Source organism: Leucopleurus acutus, assembly GCF_964270905.1.
Source record: "Leucopleurus acutus genome assembly, chromosome: 10".
Taxonomy (NCBI): domain Eukaryota; kingdom Metazoa; phylum Chordata; class Mammalia; order Artiodactyla; family Delphinidae; genus Leucopleurus; species Leucopleurus acutus.
Window position 1 is genome coordinate 40,477,465 of NC_139153.1, and position 19,918 is coordinate 40,497,382.

At 54.8% G+C, this 19,918-nt stretch overlaps 2 protein-coding genes across 12 annotated transcripts in view; one reads left to right on the plus strand and one right to left on the minus strand.

Moving 5' to 3' along the window:
- Positions 1–8,372, plus strand: part of MAP4 (microtubule associated protein 4) — a 170,172-nt gene extending 161,800 nt beyond the window's left edge. For all 9 annotated transcript variants that reach the window (XM_082847258.1, XM_082847263.1, XM_082847259.1 and 6 more), the window contains 4 exons: positions 2,762–2,843; positions 4,556–4,668; positions 6,577–6,766; positions 6,891–8,372. In XM_082847258.1, coding sequence (XP_082703384.1) covers positions 2,762–2,843; positions 4,556–4,668; positions 6,577–6,766; positions 6,891–6,898 — 393 coding nt within the window. In that variant the 3' untranslated portion in view covers positions 6,899–8,372. The remainder of the gene's footprint in view (positions 1–2,761; positions 2,844–4,555; positions 4,669–6,576; positions 6,767–6,890) is intronic.
- A 1,050-nt stretch (positions 8,373–9,422) lies between these two features.
- The window catches only part of DHX30 (DExH-box helicase 30), a 30,784-nt gene continuing 20,288 nt past the window's right edge, over positions 9,423–19,918 (minus strand). For all 3 annotated transcript variants that reach the window (XM_082847789.1, XM_082847790.1, XM_082847788.1), the window contains 16 exons: positions 17,582–17,883; positions 16,993–17,113; positions 16,099–16,248; positions 13,964–14,116; positions 12,821–13,657; positions 12,500–12,575; positions 12,309–12,413; positions 11,872–12,047; positions 11,468–11,674; positions 11,303–11,384; positions 11,039–11,232; positions 10,758–10,917; positions 10,486–10,643; positions 10,290–10,393; positions 10,074–10,213; positions 9,423–9,968 (listed from right to left, as the gene is read on the minus strand). In XM_082847789.1, the coding sequence (XP_082703915.1) occupies positions 9,715–9,968; positions 10,074–10,213; positions 10,290–10,393; positions 10,486–10,643; positions 10,758–10,917; positions 11,039–11,232; positions 11,303–11,384; positions 11,468–11,674; positions 11,872–12,047; positions 12,309–12,413; positions 12,500–12,575; positions 12,821–13,657; positions 13,964–14,116; positions 16,099–16,248; positions 16,993–17,113; positions 17,582–17,883 (3,219 nt within the window). In that variant the 3' untranslated portion in view covers positions 9,423–9,714. The remainder of the gene's footprint in view (positions 9,969–10,073; positions 10,214–10,289; positions 10,394–10,485; positions 10,644–10,757; positions 10,918–11,038; positions 11,233–11,302; positions 11,385–11,467; positions 11,675–11,871; positions 12,048–12,308; positions 12,414–12,499; positions 12,576–12,820; positions 13,658–13,963; positions 14,117–16,098; positions 16,249–16,992; positions 17,114–17,581; positions 17,884–19,918) is intronic.

A 19,918-nucleotide genomic window follows, 5' to 3' on the forward strand; every position in this document is an offset into this window, starting at 1 on the left:
GCTTGGAACAGGATCCTGGTCAGTACTCCCCACATGTCCCCATGTACACATAAACATGCCTCTTGTTGAGAACTGAGAGGCCATCGGGTGAGAACATAGCAGCTACTTCTGTGGCTGATCCCAGTTTAAATGTTGCAGCAGTTTTAATTCCATTTCACCCTTGCAAGGAGGGGTGTGTATGTTAATGGGTTCTGAGACCTGTTGGCAGTGTCACTTCAGTAGCAGTATTGACACCTGCAGCGGCCTGCAGGCCAGGGGCAGATCACGTGAGCACACGGCTTGAGCGAGGTGCGAGAATGCCGGGGTGGTGGTGAACAGGCTGGTGCTGGCTGCCAGGCGTCACTGCGGGCGACTTTGGGGCTAGCACGAGAAACACACATCCTAGGCCTGAGCAGCAGCACGTGGCTCCCTAAAGCCAAAGCCGTCAGTGGAGGCCGGGGGCTAGGGGAGCAGGTTGGGGGTATCTTTTGGAAGCGGATTGTGGCTCTTCTATGTACCAGCCTGGGAAGGCAGAGCTTGTCTCAGAGGCTTTGTTAACTTAGTGAGATGCAATTAAGCTTTTTAAAACTTTATATATATATATATATACACACACATATATATATATATGTGTGTGTATATATATATATATATAAATTTATTTATTTACTTTATTTTTGGCTGACTTGGGTCTTCGTTGCTGCACATGGGCCTTCTCTAGTTGTGGCGAGCGGGGGCTACTCTTCGTTGTGGTGCGCGGGCTCTAGGCCACGCAGGCTTTAGTAGTTGTGGCTCGTGGGCTCTAGAGCTCAGGCTCAGTAGTTGTGGCGCAACGGGCTTAGTTGCTCCACGGCATGTGGGATCTTCTGGCCCAGGGCTCGAACCCGTGTCCCCTGCATTGACAGGCGGATTCTTAACCACTGCGCCACCAGGGAAGTCCCTAAAACTTTTAATTATAGAAATTTTCAAACATATACAAAAGTAGAGAAAATGGTAACGTGAACTGGATGTACTTTTTTACCCAGCTTCATTTATTAATCTTTGTGGCCAGTCTTATCTATAAATGCCCACCCCAGTTATTTTGAAGCCAGTTTCAGTTATATCTTTTATCTGCAAATATTCCAATATGTAACTTTAAAAGATAAGAACTCTAATATACATATGTATATAAAATCCCATAGCATGTTAAACAGGTTTGCTTAATCAGGAAACAAGTAAGGTCCATAAGTTGTGATTGGTTGATTTGCATCTTATAATCTTAGGTTTCTCTTACTCTACAAGTTCCCTGTTCATTTTTTCTTTTTTCACGGTAATATTTTTCAAGAGTAAACTGAGTGGTTTGTCCTAGAATTTGGATTCTGCTGAGGATGTCCCCATGGTTTCACTTAACGTATTCATTAGTCCCACAGTTTTCTTTTTATTTATTTATTGTTTTTTTTAACATCTTCATTGGGGTATAATTGGTATACAATGGTGTGTTAGTTTCTGCTTTATAACAAAGTGAATCAGTTATACATATACATACGTTCCCCTATCTCTTCCCTCTTGCGTCTCCCTCCCTCCCACCCTCCCTATCCCACCCCTCCGGGCGGTCACAAAGCACTGAGCTGATCTCCCTGTGCTATGCGGCTGCTTCCCACTAGCTATCTATTTTACAATTGGTAGTGTATATATGTCCATGCCTCTCTCTCGCTTTGTCACAGCTCACCCTTCCCCCTCCCCATATCCTCAAGTCCGTTCTCTAGTAAGTCTGTGTCTTTATTCCTGTCTTACCCCAAGGTTCTTCATGACATTTTTTTTTCTTAAATTCCATATATATGTGTTAGCATACGGTATTTGACTTTCTCTTTCTGACTTACTTCACTCTGTATGACAGACTCTAGGTCTATCCACCTCATTACAAATAACTCAATTTCGTTCCTTTTATGGCTGAGTAATATTCCATTGTATATCTGTGCCACATCTTTATCCATTCATCCGATGATGGGCACCCACAGTTTTCTTTAGATTGATTCAGACTTGATATTTTTCCCCACATTTTTGCAAGACGTTCATAGGCAGTGGTGGTGTTTCTATCAGGAAACATAATGTCTCACTCTTCTCGTCGTCTCACTCCTCGTGATGCTGGTGGCTGTTGATGCCCAAAACCATGAGTTCAGTGAACGTGCACTGTGGTGAGACTCTAATTATCCTGTCCTTTCTTCATTTATTGGCTGGAATACATCTATAAAGCGAAACTTCCCCTTATCAACTATTCTTTTTTTGAGGACTAGGTTCAGCTGTGGCACACTGTCAACAGATGTGTGGACTCCACACCCTGGCGAGAGCCCAGCCGTGGCGAGTGACCTCTGTTGACTCCTCAGAGGTCATCTCAGGGATGGCGCAAGATGAGCCTGTCACTGTTGCCGAGGACACGTGGTGGCTTGCTTTAGCAGCTGCCAGATCTGTGGCTGGGAAAAGTGCATTCCCCCAAGCTCCTGTTTAGGGAGAACTGCAGCCTTGTTGGAAAGATGAGCCAGAGTAGAGGCTGCTGTTTTGATGGTAGTAGGTACGCTGTAGGTGATGATTGAGCACCTGAAGCGATTAGTGTAGAGCTGGTGCTGAGGTCCCTTCAAGAGATGGTATGAAGAAGGGATGGAGTGAGGTTAGAGCCAGGGAAGCCTTTGGAGAAGGCGGCCTCTGACCTCGGGTTTGGAGACTATAAAGAGAGCATGGGGTTTGGACCTGGCAGTACACCTTCTCTCACTGAGGCAGTCACTTTTTTGTGTGTTTTTCTCCTCAGGTTCAGATTCAGAACAAGAAGGTGGACATCTCTAAGGTCTCCTCCAAGTGTGGGTCCAAGGCTAACATTAAGCACAAGCCTGGTGAGTGGTGCCTCCCTTGTCCCAGGTTTCACCCCTATGTCTCTGTCCTTCCATGAAGATTCCTGGAGCCACACACCCAGGGCACAGCAGTAGAAACAACGTAGTCCTCAGTTCCTGTCAGGGAGGGGGGATTCTGGGCACTAACCTTTTAGTTGGAGGAGGAACAGTGTGGAAGGTTTGCCATTTGCACCAGCAGCGTCTTGAGGACCTGCTGTGTGCATGGCACTGTTGACCTAGGCCTAGGGGAAAGGTACGCTAGGGGCTAAGAACCCTTCTCAGCCTCCCAGGCAAGCGTTCAGGAGCTGGTGCTGAAGGAGCTCTGGAGAGTGGTGGTCGGGTCTTGCCTGTCAGACTCAGGAGCAAAGGGTATTCTCGAGCAGCGAAGCATCCACCAGCAGCTCCAGCAGGAGATAGGGAGCCATTCAATAATGCCGCCTCGGGGCTTCCCTGGTGGCGCAGTGGTTGAGAGTCCGCCTGCTGATGCAGGGGACACGGGTTCGTGCCCCGGTCTGGGAAGATCCCACATGCCGCGGAGCGGCTGGGCCCGTGAGCCATGGCCGCTGAGCCTGCGCGTCCGGAGCCTGTGCTCCGCAACGGGAGAGGCCACAGCAGTGAGGGGCCCGCGTACCGCAAAAAAAAAAAAAAAAAAAAAAATAATGCCGCCTCGGCCTGCCCATGTGGATCTTGCCACTACAGCAATGCAGACTCTCCTGCCAGCAGCACAGGTGGCCTGGCGCCCCCGTGGAGGCCTCTGAGCCACTGGCAATGTTGTCTGAGCAGGGCCTGCGTTCTTGGCTCGGCTGTACCCTAAGAGCCTCGTGTGTCCTGGACCCTGGGTCGGCAGCAGATTTGGGGTAGTGCCGTATCTGTAGTGGCAGGCACACTGGCTGACAGGTCTGGTGTCTCAGAGATCAGTCGCCACGCCACGGGCCAGTTAAGGGGAAGGCAAAGAAAACTCCCTTCCCTCTCAGCAAAAACTGTCATCCATTTTAGAAGGTGTTCTGTGTAAAAGGATCAAAACACTTTGCCCCTTAACTAACCTTCATTTTTCCTTCTATCTGGAAAATCCAGTCCTGTGAGATACCTCCTTCCCTACTGACACTGAGTGACTTGAGGTCCAGTTTTTGCAAGGGGCCAGAAATCCAGTGGGTAGGATACCTGGAGAATTTGGCAGGCAGCTAGGTGTTGAGGTTGGTGATATGAGCCAGGAGGAGATGGGAGAATGAAGAAGGGCTCAAGGGAAAGCCAAGCTGAGGGGCCGGGTGGCCAGTGACAGTGCTCTGGCCCTTGATCCCATGGCCTCACTCTGGCTGAGCTGTGAACGTTGCCTGTGTACAGACTGCCTCCCCTCTGCTCCCGCCTCTTGCCTTCCCTTCTTTTCATGACAGTGAGATTCAGTTAAACTGCTCACCTAGACCATACTCCATCCTGTGACTCACTGGCTCGCTGGTGACTTTGAGCAAGTCACTCCTCTCCTCCAGTATCAGTGGTGGCAGCTGGAAAACCAGAATTCCAGGATCTTGACCCTGACCAACAGGGTGTTTATGAGGCTGAAAGCATGTGTTCACTGTGCCTCTTCCTTTGTCCTCAGAGCAGGTCACTTTTTCCCCATTTCTGTACTGGGCACATCCCAGTCCTTGGCCAGCCTCCTGGCTTTGCCTGTAGGGGTATTTCTCTGCCACCCACAGTGACCCATTTCTGTTTGGTTCCAGGTGGAGGAGATGTCAAGATCGAAAGTCAAAAGCTGAACTTCAAGGAGAAGGCCCAGGCGAAGGTGGGATCTCTTGATAACGTGGGCCACCTGCCTGCAGGAGGTGCCGTGAAGGTAGTGAGTGGGTCCTGGCGGGGACACAGCTGGGGGGTGGGGTTGTGCGGCTGGAGTCTGGGTCCCAGCAGGTGGGCACCTGTCACCGCCCCTCAGTCTCTTCAGGGGTCATGTTTCACCCACACCATTGCTGTTTCCATCGTCTGTCATCAGTCCTGAGCGAGGCAGGAGAGGTGAAGAGGCCCCAGCCCGGTCACCTCTCACCTGTCCAGCTGGAGATGGAACGTTCTCCTGAGAGCCGTGGCCTGCCTTTCTGAGCCCATCTCAGCCATGTTCAGAGGGACAGGGCTGGAGTGCAGGTCCCCACAAGGCCGGGGTCTGTGTGGTACCGTTCTCACAGCACCTCCTGAGACGGGAGTGTTCGGTACCTGCTCTGTGTCAGGCTCTGTTCTGGGCCTGGGAGCGGAATGGCACATTTTTACTGCCCGTGACGGCAGGCCTGGTATCCACCCCTCTGGAGGCCTGCGCGGGCCGGGCTCTGGAGAGCACTCGGGCGGCAGGCTTCCCATCCTGGTTGGGCCTCTCCTCCCTTCCCTCCCTCTCTTCCCTCTGCGCTCCTTCCACAGTACTGTGAGATCTTTTGTCTGCCAAGATGCTGTCTGTCCTTTGTTCCGTGTCATCGGGTAGCAGGGCCGTGGGGGCAGCGCCTTGCCGGCTTCCAAGCCTGAGGGTGGCTGCAGCTGCTCAGGGAGGGGTGGGCGAGGGAGAGGGGACATGAGCAGTGCTCCGGGCCTTCCCCTGCATCTGACCGCGCAGCGCGGCTCCATCCCAGCCCGCACTTTGTCCCACCCACCTCAGTGCTCCGTTCAAGCCCGGACTAGCTCCCTCTGTCGCAGCCTCTCAGGACATGCTCCACACCTTGTGAGGGGCTGTTCTCTGGTCAGCACCCCCGGGGCACTAACTTGGGTGTAGTCACTTGTCCCCGGCCACACGACGGGTGCACGCAGACCAGGGCTCACGCCTGGGCCTTTCTGACCGCAAGTCTTTTCTTTACTCACATCACCTCCCTTTCTTATCACTTCTGGAACTATTTTTCTAACACAGAGGCCCGTTTCTTTCACTGCTCTGATTTCTCCTGTTGTCGCCTTTGGGCGTTCCCAGCACAGGTGTGCCAGCTCGCCAGTGCCTCCCAGCAGCCCTCCCTCTTGTGCTCTGGACTCACACTGGGTGTCCACGGCCACCACAAGGCCTTTCTCGCCAGGCCCCCCCAGTCTCCCTCACACCTCCTTGGACACCTTCTTCCCTCCTGTGTCCCCAGGCCCCAGAAAGATGCCCAGCACATAGGAGGCCTCTGTCAGGGGCGCGTGAATGATGGATACACGGGCAGCGCTGCCCCAGGAATGGCCGAGAAAGCCTCTCCGAACACTCGCATGTGCAGGGAGTGCCCTGGGATCCCTTAGGTCTGAGGTGGCGGCCTGCACCCCTCAGGAACTGGTTCAAGCTCCCGGAGCTCCCTCGCCCTAGTGGCTCCAGACCCACAACTTGAGATGATTCCTTAGCTTTTTTGCTAACAATCTGCTGTCATAAGTGTTGTGATCTGGCATCAGCCTTGTTGAGAAGCCAGGCACCTTTCACCTCTCATGTCAGAGGCTTCACGAAGCCTTTCGTCTCCCAGAGGAGGCTCTCAGAGCGTGTCACTAGCCAGGCTGCACTGCTTTACTGCCCCAGAGCCTGAGTTCTTACCCAGCACCCTGCCACCCAGGCCAGGAGTTGGTCTGGCGGGGGGGGGGGGGGGGGCGGGGGGCGGGGGGGCACCTAGACTAGACTAGACTCCCAGGTGACTGTACCTTGAGCCAATGGGGAGCAGCAACAGCGGGGGTGGGGACTGTGTGTGAAACCCACCACCATCACCATCCCACGCCCTCCCCGACTGACCCTGCACTGTCTCCCCCACTGTTTCATTTGTAGACTGAGGGCGGTGGCAGCGAGGCCCCTCCGTGTCCGGGCCCCCCAGCTGGGGAGGAGCTGGCCATCCCTGAGGCAGCGCCTGAAGCTGGCGCCCCCACTTCAGCCAGTGGCCTCAGTGGCCACACCACCCTGGCAGGGGGTGGTGACCAAAGGGAGGCCCAGACCTTGGACAGCCAGATCCAGGAGACAAGTAAGTGGCTGGGCTCGGCCTAAGGGCCAGCCAGGGGCCCTGCCACTGGCTGCAGATTGAAACTCCTTTGTTTTCCTACCGGAGTGTGGCCTGAATTTTAACGAAGCAACCTTTTATTTTCCAGGCATCTAATGATGACATTCTGGTCTCGTCTTCCGTCCCCCGTGTTCCCCTTCTTGTCTCCCCCGTCACCCTCTCCCTTCCCTCCTCCTGTGTCACTGCAGATTGAGACCTACAGGCTGACGTTCCGGGCAAACGCCAGGGCCCGCACCGACCACGGGGCCGACATTGTCTCCCGCCCCCCTCCACTTCCCTGGCGGCCCCAGCTCAGGCACCTGGGCCCCTAGCTCCCTCTCCCGGGCTGCCCTCTAGGCCCCTCCCTCCCTCCCTCCCTCCTGCCTCACTTGCCCAGGGTGGCAGCAGCCCCAGCCCCGTGCTCCCTCCACTCCCGGCCCCAGACCCGGCTCCCTGCTTGGCTCCCCCGTCCTCACCATTGCGCCGCTGCTCCGCGGAGAAGGTTGGGTGGAAAGTGGGGTAGGGGAGGCTAGTTCAGGACCTCCTGGGATCTGGGTGGGGGGAACCGGAGTCCAACCTCCTCTTTGTTTGGTTTTTTTGGACCAAACCCAAGAGAAACTGACATACCCTCCCTCCTCGCTGGTCCATCTGGAGGGAAGAGTGGAAGTGGACGTCCCCGTGATGGCTGGGTGCTAACTGCGTACCCTGAAGCCTGCTAAGCCACTGCCTCTTCCTTTGACCCCACAGTGGTGCCCACCTCACAGGTGGCACCAGGCACCTCTTGCTGCCCTCCCCCAAGTTAGTCAGGGGCAATGCTGCCTGTCCCCGCTGCTTCCCATACCTACCTAGCTGCTGTCACACTTTTATCTTTTTTTTTTAATAATCTGAAAACCGGTGGAGTAGTTTTGCAGGTTGAAGCCATGTCTGAATGAAAGTCGTTGGTAGGTGTTAAAGGAAACAGGGAAGGGAGATCCTGAAGCCTCCAGCTGGGAGGTGAGGCATTGGAGGCTGCCCTGCCTTGGGCAGCTTGGGGCCCCGGCCCCGGAGGTGGTGTGGGCAGGGCAGGTGCAGTGGGGGGCTGTGGGCTAGAGGGCAGGCAGGGACCGCTAGGGGCTGGTCAGAGTGTGGACTGGTGGTTCTGGCATTTTGTGTGTATGCTGCTTTTCTTTTCTAACCAAGAGGCTGGTTTTGGCATCTATGTCTGTCTCATTCCCTGGGATCTGGTGGGAGACAAGGTCGGGCTGGAAAGGGCCATGGAGGTCAAATTCCTCCTAGCCTCCAACCTAGGACACTCGAGCCCTCAGTTGCCAGGGAGCCTGATGTGTTCAGAACTCATGTGGATAGTGGGGAATCAAGTCTGGAAATTTAAAAATAAGTACATGAGATGGGCCATCCAGGCTCCCTTACGGCCTGACTGGAGAGGGGAGAGAGGAGAGGAGAGGCCAGCCTAAGGGGTGTGTCCTGGTTAGGCCTGGTCTTGGGATGGCTGCAATGATAAGTCCCGGGAATTGTATTGACACGAAGATTCTTATTGCACTTGTACTTTTTGTATTAAAGTTTGCATGGTTTCTAATAAAGGATTAAAACGTAACAGTTTGTAGTGAAATGGCCTGGGAGTCTCCAAGGCTTCTCCTCTGGAAGAGCATTTTCTGCAGTGCAGACTTGGCCCCTCACACTCCCCACCTCCTCCTCTGGCATCCCTTGGCGCTGAGAAGGTGGGAGCTGTTGACCTAGGATCAGATTTGAAGTCCATGTAGAGGGAGGGTGTCTGGGCTGGGCAGGTGCTCTCCCTTTCTGAGGTAGCATTTTCTCCAGGGAGGTTCGACACCATCTCCCCAGCTCCCCAAGCACATACCAAGAAATTGCAGGGGTCTTGTGGAAAAAGCACTCCCAGGGCCAGAGACTGTCCACACAGTGCTTCAACGGCGCCAGGGACATCAGGGCATCCGTGTTTTGTCTGCAAGAAAGGGTGAGATGAAACTGGGAGAACGCAGTGGGAGGTGGGGTGCCAGATGCAGTGGGGTGACAGTGCTGGGCCTAAAGGTACCTGCACCTGTGTTGATGCTGGGGTGGACAACAAGCTCTCGGTCCTTTTACTCCGTTGGCCAAAGGTAGGGGTGGGAGAGGTGACCCCGGCGGAGAGCACTCTAGGGGGCGCTGGAGTGGTCAGTGTTCTGAAAGGTGGTTTGGGCACAGCTCCCTTGAAGGGTCCCACAAGCCAGAGAAGCTGAGAAGGCCGCCCTGACAGGTGGGACCAGAGGCCCTGTGTGCTGTGTTCTATTCTGCAGCTGTTGGGGCTGGAACGTTTCTGTACTTCCCCATTTGCTTATGGCTCAGCCGTTAACCATGTTGATCTGTGATTGTTGTTATGACTTCCAGAACAAATAAAGCTCGTATGTCCCACCACGCAGGCCCTGTCTTCTGTATACGTCCTGGTTGTCTACGTCTTCAGCATCCGAGGCCCCCACAGCCCCCCGCTTGTCCCCTCGCATTGAGGGACTGGGGTGCAGCGTGCAGTCTTGACCTCAGCCCCTCGTCTGTGAATCTGTGGCTGTGACCAAAGGTTAAGACTGCTCGTGGAACTTCTCCCTCCCCCGTTTGCCTGGGTTAGCAAGTGACAGCCAGCCAGAGAGGATCCAGGCTGCGGGCCCTGCTGCACGCGCAAGGACACTGCCTCCCACCGCGGCTGTGACAAAGACGACTAGACTGGGCCAAGCAGCACAAGCCAAGAACCCGCATGAGTGGTTCAAGCTCCTGAGGGCTGGGTTCTAAGCCCCTTGCTCTCCTAAGACTTTGGGGCCCTCCCTTCTGAGCCTTCACTCTTCCTCTTGGTTTGGGGAGCCCCAGCGGATAGCGATGCTCACAAGGGATAAATAGAACTTTATTTTAAATAAACATTTGCACTCTGTACATGGCCCCAGCGGAGACGGGGCTTAGTCGTCAGCTGTCTTGCGCACATCAAAGCTGCCACAGGGCCCGCGCAGCAGCTCCGCCAGCAGCGCAAGCAGCTGCCCGTGCTCCTCCTGCACACAGGGCGGCAGTGCAGCCAACTCGCTGCGCAGGCTCCGCTCCACCATGCGGCCCAGGGCCCGGCGCAGCTCCCGCAGCAGCCGCACAGTGCGTGAGTCGCCCTCCAGCCGCAGCAGGTCGCTGTCACTAAGGGAGATGGTGGCCCGGCGCCCATCATCTAGAGGAAGGGAGAGACACGGGGAGCCCGGGTGAGTGAGGCCGGACCCCTGAGGAGGCAGAGCAGCCGGAGAAGCGGTGGGGCAGGAGGTGTGCAGGTACCCACCACGGATGTGGACGTCCCCGTCGGTGAGTAGCAGCACAGCTAGTGGGTGCACCTGGGAGGAGTCCCGGACAAAGACGCTGCCGTTGGACTTAACAGCCATGAAATACGTCAGCCATCGGCTCCGTAGCCGTGTGGCCTCCCTAGGGAACAAAGAGCTGGGTGAGGCCCCTTGCTGAACCACCCGAGCTGCCCTGCCCCAGCCTGACAGTCCCCCACCTGTTAATGGTCGACTTGTGCAGCAAGATGTTGCCGGATTTGGTCCTATACGTGACACTGTTGGGCTTGAACTTGCCCTGCCGGGTCACCTTGCCCTGCCTCACCTGCAAGGATGAAGGAGAAGGTGGGTGGGTTGAGCAAGGAGCTGGGATGGAAGGAGAGGTCATGGCCTGGAGCCCCCTCCCCAGGGCAGCACCTGGATGAGGTTGGGGTAGAGACCCGCCATCAGCACACCCTTCACCAGCTCTTCCTCCTCACTGTACTCGTTGCACTGGGCAGAGGCCAGGGTGCAGTCCGAGGGCTTCCCCACCAGGAAAGCCTCATAAATGTTCTCTGAGAACTGCTTGATGAGTCCTGGGGAGGCAAAGTCAGGGTGAACCTAGGGCCCCTGGTTCACAGCTCACTGTGCACCGGCCCAGTGCGAGTGGGAAGGGTGGAGGGGCTCAGGGCAGCTCGGGACCCGCTGACCGTGGATGAAGCGCAGGCTGGGCGCATAGAGCAGGTTTTCCTCCAGGTAGTTCTCACGAGAGCTGCGGTCCTGCCAGCGCAGCACCTCCTCCCAGCCAGACACAGCCCGCACGAACGCCAGGTGGTCACTGCCACTGTCGTGGCTCAACAGTGCCTTCACCTGGGAGGGGAGGCGGGTGCCAGGGTCACAGGGCAGGGACCAGAGGAAGCCACCTCGGGACCGAAGGGAGCGGAGGGCCGGAAGGGAGAACAGAGGGCCACGCAAAGGCATTGGGTCTGACCTTGTCCACCTCCGCCCGGTTCTGCAGGCTGCTGCTGAAGGGGTCCCGGGTGAGGCAGGAAACGACCACTAGCAGCGGGTGCAGGCAACGGAAGATGGCAGCCAACACTATGGCCTTGGCCAGCCGTGGGTCAGTGGAGATGTGGGCCAGGCGCTGCCCCAGAGTGGTCAGGTACTCCCGCTGGTCCAGCACCCCTGCAAGCTCAGCCGTCAGTCCCGCCCCTGACAGCCATTCCGCAGCCCGGCCCAGCCCTGCACCACTCACCGATCTCCTGGAGCAAGATCACGGCCTCGTCCACCGCCTTGATGTTTGGACTGTCCACGGCCTTGGAGAGGAACTCCACTGCCTACAGCACGAACGAGGCAGAGCCTGTTAGCCCGCACCCCACCTGCACGTTCCCAGGGCCCACTCCGCCCACCTCTGCCGCACCGTCTTCTCTGGCATGTGGATCTTGGCTTGCAGCACCAGGTTCTCAAGGGGCGTGCGCAGGATCTCCGGCACCTGGAAAGGGGCCATCTTCTCCAGCCGGCTCCGCGGGAACAGGTGGTAGGCAAAGCCTGACTGGCAGCGGCCCGCCCGGCCCCGGCGCTGGATCACGTTGGCTCGTGACACCCACACGGTCTCCAGGCAGGACACCTGGGGGAGGGGGCAGGTGAGCAGCCACACAGACCACACGCCTTCCTCCATGCTCCCCTGCGCCTGGCCTTCACCTCACTCAGCTCCTCAACTGCCCCCCACAGCAGGGACAGGGAGATCCCACAGGTGTGGCCTTCTCCAGACACACAGGCCCAGGATAGATCTGGGCTGGGGCAGGGCCAGGAGATGGGTGCCACCTTGGTCTTCAGGTCGTAGCGTTCCTCCTTGTGCAGACCGCTGTCCACCACGTGCACAATGTCATTGATTGTGATGGAGGTCTCAGCAATGTTGGTGGCCAAGACAATCTTGCGCACGCCAACGGGAGGCTGCTGGAATATGGCCTTCTGGTCCATCATGGGGATGTTGGAGTGCACTGGTGGGCAGCAAGAACACACTGGTCACGGGCACTGCTCCAGCCAAAACCTCCCCATATGAGGGCAGGCAGGGATTTTGACCCTATTTTGATGAAACTGAAGTCCAGATCAGTAATATGCCCAGTAGAGGTCACAAAGCCAGCAAAAAAGTAGTGCAGCCTATTAAGAAACCCAAGGCCCTGAGCCCCAGGTGAGTCACTCCCCAGGACAGAGGGCAAGCCTGGTGTTAGGGGCCACCATCCTTGCACACATGCTCTCACCTGGCAGGATGAGGTACTTGCTCTCATGCATGCCCAGGGCCTCCTGGAGGCGTTGCTGCACTCCTTTGATCTCCTGCCACCCAGGCAGGAAGCAGAGGATCCCACCTGTAAAGGGCCCTGCAGGCATGAGCTAGTGGCTCCCGGCAGATGGGAGAGCAGGGTGGGCACGGGGCAGAGAAGAAAGCACCCACCTGGTTCCCCGCGGGCATCAATGTGCAGAACCAGATCAGTCACGAGGTCCAAATCGAGAGCGCATTCATCCTCAGACTGGGGTGGGGGAAGAGAGGCCAGTCACAGCCCCGGGGCCAGGGGTCGTGCACAGGACACGGCCACCGCGACTCGGTGAGGTCAAGGCACGTGACACATCACCTCCAACCCTCACCACACCCTTGTCAAGAAGGCCTGATCATTCCCATTTCTAGCAAGGAAACCAAGGCTTGGGAAGGAGGAGGGGAATCCATGGAGAAAAGGCCAGGAGCCGTGGGCAGGACGGGGCGGGTGTATCCCCTCACCTCGTGGTGCCGGTGCCGGTGTGGGTACTGGTGCTTGCCCAGCTTGGCCAGGATATCCTCCAGGTAGTGCTCCTTGACAGGGTACATGAAGCCGGGCACCTTGATGACAGGGCAGCCACCAAAGTAGCGGGAGAAGCGCTCGTTATCACCTGTGGCACTCATGAGCACCAGCCGCAGGGCCGGGTTGAGCCGCTGCAGGCCCTTGAGCAGAATCAGCAGGAAGTCCGTGTTCACGTCCCGCTCGTGCACCTCGTCCACGATTACATGGCTCACGCCCTCCAGGCTGGGGTTGCTCTGCAGCTTCCGTAGCAGGATGCCCACGGTACAGAACAGCAGAGCCCCACCTCGGGCTGGAGGCTTGCTTTCCAACCGCACCTGGAAGCCCACGTTCCGGCGCAGGGAGGGGCCCAGTTCGTGGCTGACCCGCTGTGCCACGGACACAGCCGAGATGCGGCGCGGCTGAGTGATGATCACGTTGCAGCGAGCACCTCGGCCCTCGGTCACGTAGCGCTCCAGCAGCAGCTGGGGGATGCGCGTGGTCTTCCCACAGCCCGTGTCCCCGGCGATGACCACCACCGGGTGCTGCTCGATGGCACTGAGGATGGTGTCCCGATGAGGGTCCACAGGGAGCTGGGGGGCCTCCTGCCAGACCGGCCCTCGCCGCCGCCACAGCTCCAGCAGGCTCTGGCTCAGACGCAGCTCCTCTGTTTCTGACAGGGGCACGTAGGGCTTGCCTGTGATAGGGTCACCCAGCGGCCCCGAGTCCTTGCCCAAGGGCAAGATGTCATCACTTTGCAGCCGGAGCTCTGGGGAGATCCATGAACTGTCCATGGGGTACTGGAGGACGGGAGAGGCAAACAAAATGGTGAAGAGAAATAGCTTCTTCTCATTTACCCACAGCCAGCCAGCCCCTCCACACAATTCACCTTGGCCAGAAGCTATGGCCCACCCGCCGGGCAGGACTCAGTCCTCAACTGCCCTGGGACCCTCGTGGGCAAGACAGGACTGCTCAGGGCAAAAGTGTGCCCAGGCTCCATCCCCAGTGGGGAAAGCGGGGAGTCACTACCGCCTGCTGCAGGTGAAAGCTTTTGGTCTGGGTAGATGAAGGCGGGCAGGTGAAGAGGAATGTGGGGATTCTCTTACGTGGTTTAGGAAGGTCTCTATCTTGCGGAGGATGGGTTCAGGCACCTGGATGGTACACGGCCGGCGCTGGGTCTCACCCAGCTCGCGCAAGGAGGCCAGGTTATACATGGCGTGGGTGAGCGGCTCGTTGTTCCGGTCCACCAGGCCCAGGCTCTGCAGAGGGAACACGGGAGGTTGGTCTATGCCTGTCTCCCCATAACTGGCCCAGACCTGCTCAGGAGCTTTAGAGAAGTTGTGCAGAGCAACCTCTTTTCTAAGACATTTTTGGGTTTGGGCCAATATGGTGCAGGAGGGAGAAATTAGGAACCAGGAAAATGTTAGGTCTCCACCAAAAAAAAAAAAAAATGTTAAAAATGATTCAAGCAAAACCAGACCTGGCGTGTCTGAGTGTTACAGCCCCCACCCGCACAGACGGGCGCCGCAGAGAATCCTCTCCCCGAGCAGCCGGAGTCCCCACAGCAGCCCAGGCTCACCTCCGTGAATCCCCACCTGAGACAGGCGGGCCAGGCCCTGAGCCACCCCGGAACCCAGTCGCAGGCTCCTGTGCCTTCGCTGCCCGCCCACCCCTGCCACATTTCACGTCCAGCTGCCACACCTCCACCTGTCTCTGCATGACACCCAGTCCACCGTACAAACGTACACGGAAGTTCCCGGAAATACATACTTATGCACCTTGATAAAATAAACCACTGGAAGGGAAACTCTCTGTTTTATTTCCCTATATGCCCAAAGCCACCCACCAGAAATAAGACAAAGCATTCCAACACATTGGGCAAATGTGGAAAACCAGTCATTTTCCCCTATAGTCTTTCATGTCCGGATTCCGCACACCCTCCAAAACCCAGAGCAAACACTCCCTCCTTTAAGAAGTCTACCTGCACAGGGACCAATCCCCTTCCCCAGCCTCCTCGTGCCAGAACAGAAGAGGTGCCAACAGGGCCACCTTGCTGCAGGGGAGGCCTCTGTCCTTCCCCAGGACTGTGAGAATTTACCTACAGCCTCTCTGACCGTGGGCAGTCAGCTGCTCTCAGAACACTGCTGCCACCTAGAAGCTTGCTCCTTCCTGAGACAGGCCTCTAACATGCTGAGGGTCGTCTTCTCATCACTTTTTTGTCTGTTTGTTTTTGTTTTTTGTCAATGCATTTATTTTTCAGTTTCAATCTGTAATGGTTGCTTAATAAAACCACTCAACGAAAAGTGATTTTTTGGGGGACAAATGTGGACATTAGCAGACTGAACAGTGGTGACAGGTGCAATCTTATTCCAACGTTAGCTTTCACAAATTTGAATTAAATACTCCCAGGACAGTGGAAATACCCTCCTAAAACAAGAGTTCTCAAGTTCATCACTGTTTTTGTCTATCAAATTAAAATTTAGACTTCCTCGAAGTTCTCCCAGTTAGCCCTAGTTCTGTCCTCTTGAGCCACAGGTAATGACACATCCATTCCCTCTCACCACTTACCTGAACCCATCCCTCTTCAGTTCTCCAGGATCTTGGTACCCCTCACTATCAGCTCTATCTAAAATTCAGTTCCCAGAGCCAAATGTACACCGAAGGTATATCCGACCATTCAGAGTAAAACAGGGCCTCCTTCCTCTCTTATTCTGCAAACCAGACCCCCACGGGTTCAGGTAACTCCCACAACTGGGCTATCAGCTGACCTCCAAAGCCGCTTCAAAATGATTGCTAGCTGTAAGCCCCACTGCCTTCACCTGGATGTTGATCCCTTCAATATTCATCCTAGATGAACGTCGCGTGGTTTGTTTTGGCCACAAAGCCCAAGTTATCAAGATCTTTCTAGATACCAAGTCTGTCCCTCAACAAAGACATCATTTCTCCAGCTCCATACCATTCAGAATGATAAGCATGTCTCCTCCTGGCTTCACCCAGGTTCCAGCCAACAGTGCTGAAACGGCTGAGCTCACGGGCAAAGCACCTCCACAGGGACTGTGGAGAAGCCCTGGAAACAGCACCCCACAGCCTGACGAGCAAGGCTGGGACACCAGATACTTATGTGCCCAGGCCAAAAGCCTGGCAGTGGTAGATTTCATTTCCTGGAAAAGTGGACCATTTGCCAAGGGTAGCAGGGAGCTCCAAGACATCTCATGCATCACACCAGGGACCTTGCACTCACCTTCAGTTTCTTACAAGCCAGGGCTGCCGCCTTATTCTCTGCCTCTGCTTTGCGACGCCCTTTGGCGACAAAGGTCATGGGACAGGGCCAGAGTAGGGTGAGGGTGGACAGCTTGGTCTTGGTGCCCACAGTATGGAACTGCATGAGGTTCTACACAAAGGGCAAGAGAGATGGTTACAGAAAGTTAGGGAATGAAAACATCCAGGAGTTCGCAGAATATCAAGGGACACAGAGATGGATTTAACCCCCATCTGAGCAGGTACCAAGCATCAGCCACAAAAGAAGTGCCACTGGACAGGCAGAAGCCAGCCCTGTGGGGCTGCAGCTCCCAGATCCTGGCCTTGCTTCTCCTGTGGTACCATGATTTCACAGCAGGAAATGGCATCTGGGCAATGCCACTACCTGCCCTCCTAGCCCACTGTCCTCTCAGCACTTTCAAAGCAAACAGGTATGATGGTAGCTGCAGGTTGAAGCTGTCAACACAAGCTAAAAACTAAGCACATCCTGGGGGATCAAAAAGGCCTTGCACCTGGAGAGAAGCTCTGCTTAACCAAAGCCCCTCAGCCTGACAACAAAGATGAAAACCTCAGCAAGTCAGCCACCCCCTCCCCAAACCCTCCTTTCCTGCCCGCAACCCTTGAACAGATATAGGTCTTCCACTCCTACAGTCCCCGGCCCCCTCCCTGTGCTCCAGTGTTCTGACTTCCAATCTGTCCCTGCTGCTTCAACCCTCCAAGGACCTGGAGTTCCCCCAGCTGGCCCAGGCTGGGCTTGGAGAACGGGCATCTTCGGCCCTCCCGTACGTAGTCTCCCTCCCACCTGGTCTGGAGGAAAACCAGACTTGACCAAGACAGCTCCCCAGTCTCACACACACTTATAGGAGACCCAGCTCACCTTGGCTGTGGAGGACGATGTCGCTATCTGAATCACCTTGGCCAGAAGGTTCTTGGGAAGCGGAAACTGGGTCAGAGCCCTAATAGCACTGTCGTCATCTGTCATTTCAAAGGAACCCCCCCTGGGAGGACCAAAAGTTTAGGTGAAAAAGCACTCTCTTCCTGGGCCAATTTCACCTGCTCTGAGACCCAGGGGCTAGGATACTGCATAGTTGCAGGAGGCTGGGGCATTTCCACTTGGCCTGTGATCCTCTCACAGACACAAAGCACACCTGGCGCTCCCTCAGTTCCCCCAAACAGATAGGAGGGTAGGGGCAGTGGGCAGGCAGAGTAGTTACTGGGCCTCTGAAGGACCCAAGTGTGAGCTGGAGAGAGGGTCCGTGCTGCTGTTTCGCAAAAGCCCAGCCATACAGTACATGGCCACAAGTGGCTTTCCCCAAGAACAGGTAGATATACCAATGAATAACAGAGACGCGGACTGAGATGTGGGGCAGGGGCCCTCCCATCTCAGAGAAGACTCCCTGGGAACACGCCCCACCCCATGTCAAGGTGCAGCCAGCTTCCCCTGCATTCCCTGCCCCTGGCTGTACCTCGAATCCCTGAGTGGGGTGTGGGAGTCCTGCTGGGCCATAGACAGAAATTCAGTGACATCAATGGTCCCCTCTTCTAGCTCTTCCTCCTCATCCTCCTCTTCCTCCCGGCCCAAGGAGCGGGATAGGCCCCCAGGTCCCCCTGGCCGGATGCTCTCAGGATTCAGCTGCCGCCAGGAAGTAGGTGGCATGGTGGGTTCTGGGCGCCACCAGCTGTCAGCCGGAGAGCCAAAGCGATCGGCTAGCACGCGGTATTTGGCTGCATCAAACAGCTCATTCCGGGGACCCAGCAGACCCCAGCCCTGGGGAAAAAAGGGGCGTTGTGAGGGCCCATACCACCCTCACACCTCAGGCTGCTCGGAACCTGCCCGGTTACACCGTAAGTCCCTCATGTGTGGGAGCCATGCTTTTTCACCTGTCTACTCACCTCAGGCCCTAGTCCAGAACTGGGCACAGAGAGAGCACTTAACATGTCTAGCTTCAACAGATGAAAATGACAAGGTAAATTCTTATAGCTATTAAGACAAAAGACCAAAGAAACAAAACAAAACAAAGAAAAACCCACAGGGCAACAAGAAGCAGATGCATTCACAAAGTGATCTAGAAAGCTTCAGTGAGTGTAGCAATTAGGAAATATGTTGTCTACACCATAAAACAGCTATACCTCTGACACAAGAATCCTATGCTGGGAACATACTCTAGAAATAACACCAAACGTTTTTAAAGCCAGTTATACAAAAATATTATTTTAAAATATATTACAGTTTTATTCTTTTCTAGAGAAAATCAAATAAGACATTTGCCGAGTCTCTAGCATGTACAAAGCAACATGCTTGCCACCCTGGGCACCATCAGGAGGGATGAGACCTGATCTCTGCCCTCAAGAAGCTAAAAATCTAAGAGGCAGAAGAAAAATGCAGAAAAACAGAGTCTAAAGAACAAAAAAATAAGAAGCTAGAAGAACAGGAGTAGCACGTGAATAGAGCACAAGGTCAAGAAATTCAAGTTGGGAGTGGTAAAGACAACACGGGTAAGCCAGGCGCATCAAGAGGGTTTCAGACATTACAGCCATGTGACAGTAGATGGCAGGTGCCAGAATCCAGGCACTGCTCCACAGCGCGGCTTCAGCCACACCTGACTCGTGACAAGCCGAGGAGTGACCACTCGCTTCTTAAAACTCTCCCCTCAGGGACTTCCCTGGTGGCTCAGTGGTTAAGAACCTGCCTGCCAATGCAGGGGACACAGGTTCGATCCCTGGTCTGGGAAGATCCTACATGCCGTGGAGCAAATAAGCCCACGAGCCACAACTACTGAGCCGGCGCTCTAGAGCCCAAGAGCCACAACTACTGAGCCCCTGTGCTACAACGACTGAAGCCCGCACACCTAGAGCCCGTGCTCCGCAACAAGAGAAGCCACCACAAGGAGAAGCCCATGCACTGCAACAAGGAGTAGCCCCCGCTCATCACAACTAGAGAAAGCCCGTGCGCAGCAACGAAGACCCAACACAGCCAAAAATAAATAAAATTAAATCTTTAAAAAACAACAACAATTCTCTCCTCAGATTTCTGAAAGAACCAACTGTAATTTAAAATGTAATCAGGTAGCTAGTGGGAAGCAGCCACATAGCACAGGGAGATCAGCTCGGTGCTTTGTGTCCACCTAGAGTGGTGGGATAGGGACGGTGGAAGGGAGACGCAAGGGGGAGGAGATACGGGGATATGTGTATACATATAGCTGATTCACTGTGTTATACAGCAGAAACTAACACAACATTGTAAAGCAATTATACTCCAATAAAGATGTTAAAAAAAAAAAAGTAATCAGGAAGGGACTTCCCTGGAGGTCCAGTGGTTAAGACTTTGCCTTCCAATGCAGGGGGTGTGGGTTTGATCCCTGGTAAGGGAGCTAAGATCCCACATGCCTCGCAGCCAAAAAACCAAAACATAAAGCAGAAGCAATATTGTAACAAATTCAATAAGGACTTTAAAAATGGTCCACATCAAAAAATCTAAAAAAAAAAATAAAATGTAATCAGGAAAATTCTATTCACAACAGCAACAATAACCATAGCCTACCTAAGATGAACTTAAAGAAATAAATTTACATATTTTTTGAAAGTATAAAACTTGGTAAAAGGACACAAAATATGGGAGTTCCTGATATGAAACTTTTTTGAGTAAAGAGACAAAAGCCTCCTAAGTTAACCCATGTAACATAACTCCAATCAAAGTCTGGATAGACTTTTTGGGCACTTGACAAATTGTCAAATCTGTGTGGAAAAACAGATGCAAAACAGTAGGATTCTGTGACAGAGAATGTGAAAAGGGCACGCCACAC